The following is a 4,455-nucleotide window of genomic DNA, read 5'->3' as shown; positions in this document are numbered from 1 at the left end:
TCTGACATGGTAAGCGTGTCAATGTTTGTGAATATTTTTTAATAAAAAATGAAAAACAAAATAATACGAATAGCGATACATCTGTTAGTTATTGTGGCCGCGGTGTGTCACGTGACAACCATGACGCGTCGCCTTGGAAACAAGGGGTCAGTTAAAATATTTGTAACTTATGCGTGAAAGGGTTGATTTTAAAAAAAATATTTTTTCTAAGTAAACAACAATAGCCCAAGTTTAGTAAACATTTTTTATTGAGACAATAAAAAATAATTCTGCATCTATTTTTAGGAACCACACCTTCCACCACAAAAGACTGCTTTGTAAATAATCTTCCTGGTTTGTCTCAATTTCCTGACAATGTCAGGGCACACTCCTAATGAGACGAAGGATGGTGTCCTGGGGTATTCCCTCCCAGATCTGGACCAGGGCATCACTGAGCTCCTGGACAGTCTGAGGTGCAACCTGGTGACATCAGATGGACCAAAACATAATGTCCCAGAGGTGTTCTATTGGATTTAGGTGAGGTGAGCTCAATGGTATCAAGTCCTTCATCCTCCTGGAACTGACTGCATAACCTCGCCACATGAGGCCGGGCATTGTCGTGCACCAGGAGGAACAAGGACCCAATGCACCAGCGTAGGGTCTAACAACCGTCCAAGAGATTCCCATCCTACGATAACCTAATGGCAGTAAGTCGTGCCATTGTCTAGCCTGTAGAGGGTCCTCTGTGTTCCCTCCATGGATATGCCCTTCCCAACCATCACTGACCCCCACCAAACGGTCAGCGGACAATGTTACGGCAGCATAACATTCCTCCCAACCACTTTTTTTCCAGACCCCATTAATCTGTCACAACACGTCTGTCACAATGCTCAGGAGAACCTGCTCTCACTGGAAAAGCACCAGAGCGCCAGAGTCGGACACTGCCAATTCTGGGGTGTTTAATGGCAAATGCCAATCAAGCTACACAGTGCCAGGCAGTGAGCACAGAGGCCTGGGGATGTGTCAGCAGGCCCTCCAGGCAGCCCTCTCATGAAGTCTGTTTCTACGTTGTTTTCTCAGGCATTCACACCAGTGGCCTGCTGGAGTGTTTGCGGGAGCTCTGGCAGTGCTCATACTGTTCCTCCTTGCACACAAAGGAACAGAAACAGGTCCCTGATGATGGTTGGGGGCCTTCTACCCTGTCCAGCTCTCCTTGAGTAACTGCCTGTCTCCTGGAATCTCTACGTACTCTTGAGACAGTGCTGGGAGACACAGCAAACCTTCTGGCAATGGCACATTGATCGCCATCCTGGAGGAGTTGGACTGCCTGTGCAAACTTTGTAGAGGTCCAGGTATAAGCATGCTACCAGTAGTGACACTGACCCTAGCCAGACGCAAAACTAGTGAAAAACAATCAGAAAAGATGAGTAGGAAAAAATATGTCATTGGCCTCCACCTGTAAAACCATTCTTGTTTTTGGGGTTTTTCTAAATGGTTGGCCCCTCTAGTGCACCTTTTGTTAATTTGAGTAACACCAAAGCAAGCTGCAATGAATTAACAACCCCCGCTGCTACGTAACTGACCAGATCAATATCCCAGAAGTTTAAATTACTCAATGCTGATATTCCTGATTAAAAAGTGTTCCTTATAATTTTTTTGAAGGGGGGAGCAGTGTATATGCAAAAAAGCTAGAAATATAAAGATAACGTCTTGTTAATGTTTTACTAATATACACTTACTTAGAGCATTACCTAACAATTGATTAAAAAAAAACAATAAACAAGAATTAACCGATCATTATTTCATGTAAATAAAAATGCTTACAATTCATTAAACTTTTTAATCCATGTGATCATGGACTTCTTGAAAATCTACAAATGTTTTTGAACAGATGTTATACAGTGATTGAAAGCTTTTGTTAATGCACAGCAGTTCTGCTGCTATTGGGTGTGGTACAGGTAGGTTAAAGGACAGGTTTGGTAGTATGGGTAGGTTTAAGAGGTTGTTTAGGTCAGAAGTGGGTCATGGGTCAGTTTGATTATTTTTTTTTTTTTTGTCTGTAGGGAACGTTGTTAATCTGTATATATTACATTGTTTTGATGAATGAACAAGCATTTTCTTAAAAAGTAGATGTTTTCTCTTGTTGATGTATGATAGAAAATAAATATGATTGTCTGTGAAAGGAAATTATTAAATTAGTTTTTAAATTATTATTTATTTCACATGGGATTGAATCAGATTTGGTTAGATGGTCATTTTACACCCAGATGGTGCATCTTACCCACTGACTTGACTCCGTTCAACTTACCCCAAACCCGGGGCAAACTGACCCATGGGAACACTTTTTTATAAGAAGCCATATTTTTAGAACCCTTTGTCATAGATACATTCTGATCATTCAAAATTATAGGAATACTTTCACTTGAATATTTTGCAGCATAAATCTATATTATATACTAATAAACAACTAATTTGGAACATTTATACTATATTTGTAACTATTTATATAACTTTTTTTTTTTTTATCTGCTCAGCGTTGTGTGTGATTGTGTTTATGAGCAGCTGCAGTATCTCTCAGCTGTATCAGTGCAGTCACTGTGACTCTGACTGACGGAGGTTTTTGTACGACTCTTTATCACTGTGTGAACACAGCTTTACTGTTGATCCAGTGGTAACTCAGACAGTAATAATCTCCTGAATCTTCAGTCTGGACTCCACTGATGGTCAGAGAGAAATCAGTTCCATAATCGACTCCATTTCCACTGAATCTAGATGGAGTTCCAGTATAAAGGGTTTTGATGCTGCGAACTAAAAGTTTAGGAGCTTCTCCAGGTTTCTGTAAGTACCAGAAGACACAAGACTTACAGTCTCCATCTGACTGGCGTCCAATGGAGCTGCTGGTTTTACAGGTCAGAGTGACTGTTTGTCCATTCTGAACATGTTTCTCTGTTGGAGTCTGAATTACAGTCACCTGTCCTGCACAACCTGAAGAACAATAAAAAGACATTAAACAGTTTTTCAGTAATATTGAAATATTAATTGCAAAAAATCTATGCATTAAAGAACTTGGTCTTACCTTCAAAATACATTCCTAAAATCAAGAAGAAGATGAATGTCACGGGAAGCCAGCCAGTGTGTGTTATTATGATAAACAGTAAAGCAACCTGGCTACACTATAAACACTCTCAGGAGCACTGAGGCGAGCTGGATAAATGCAAAGTGGCTCGTATATTTAAATCATCTACCTGAAAACTGTAGATCTCCCACAAACACATTTCAAAAAAACAAATACCACACAGGACATGAACATTTAACCCCTATGTACCATAATGGGATTCATTGCTCAGGACAAACACCTGTATTGACCTTGGATTACCCCTATAATTTGTTATACTTTCTGACAAAGAAATATTATATGTCATTCATCAATTACTTGTTTTGGAATTTCTATTTATGCCCCTTTGGCTATTAATACTAAACACCACTGTTCTGGGTTGAGGAGCCAGGACACAGTGCTATAAAAAAGATTACAAGGAAGACAGTAGATAATAGATTCTGAGAGTAAAGACATTTTTAGTGGATAAGAAGTTTTTGACGAGACCAACCCAAGTTCAAATCTACCTTTCAGCTCAGAGAAGTGTTTATTTTAAATAATAATGAAAAGTGAACATCTTTTATACTCACTATATGTCAGTACGTTACGATACAATATGATATGATATGGGGATTTTGATCATTAAGAATATTACTATAATGTAATTCATGTACCTTTTCAATAGGCCCTGTTAACTTTTGAACAGATTTTTATTATTTATGTACCAAATGGAATTACAGTACTGTAAAGCACTCATAATCATAAATATAAAGAATAATAAAATAATATTTTTTTCCTGCACCTAAGATGAAAAAGAAAATAAAGTCTCTGCCTTGTGTTACACATGCAGTCTCTATGTTATTTCCACGAGAACATATTAGCTGTCATTACTTTTAGACACCTACGTGTTCATATCTGTCTGATGTTTTCATTATGTATAACAACATATTATGCATAAGCATCAGATGTTCTATAAGATATATCGATTAGTTCTGTCTGTATGACAGTCATCTGTCTACAAGGTAAAAAGTACAGCAGAACTGACACAGGCCTGAGGTGCTCCAACTTTCGTTCATTTGTTTTGCCCACCAATGACAAGATTTGCTTCACTTTGACGATTTAAACCTAATTTTTGAGAAAATAAGCATATCTGAATCAGATCAGGCATATACACCCATTTTTACAAGTTTTGACACCAAGATATCAGTATTAGTTTGTCTAAATATTTAGAAACAATACAATACAATAATGTATTATTTTTGTTGTTTATCTTTCTTTTTATTTATTATATATATAAAAAAAAAAAAAAACCTTTGAGTACTGCGTTAAAAATACTATTTATACTTAGTGCTAATTAAATACTTTGATTTTGCTATTTACAC

General features: G+C 37.6%; 1 gene segment (V, D, J or C); it reads right to left on the bottom strand.

Moving 5' to 3' along the window:
* Window positions 1-2,597: 2,597 nt before the first annotated feature.
* On the bottom strand, window positions 2,598-3,091 carry LOC109109140. The segment is given in 2 exon segments: window positions 2,598-2,964; window positions 3,056-3,091. Coding segments are annotated over 2 exon segments (363 nt in total).
* Between the last annotated feature and the right edge of the window lie 1,364 nt (window positions 3,092-4,455).

This window comes from Cyprinus carpio, unplaced genomic scaffold (assembly GCF_018340385.1).
Source record: "Cyprinus carpio isolate SPL01 unplaced genomic scaffold, ASM1834038v1 S000006493, whole genome shotgun sequence".
Taxonomy (NCBI): domain Eukaryota; kingdom Metazoa; phylum Chordata; class Actinopteri; order Cypriniformes; family Cyprinidae; genus Cyprinus; species Cyprinus carpio.
Note: the sequence above shows the minus strand (reverse complement) of the source record. Positions and strands in the feature narration are given on the sequence as shown.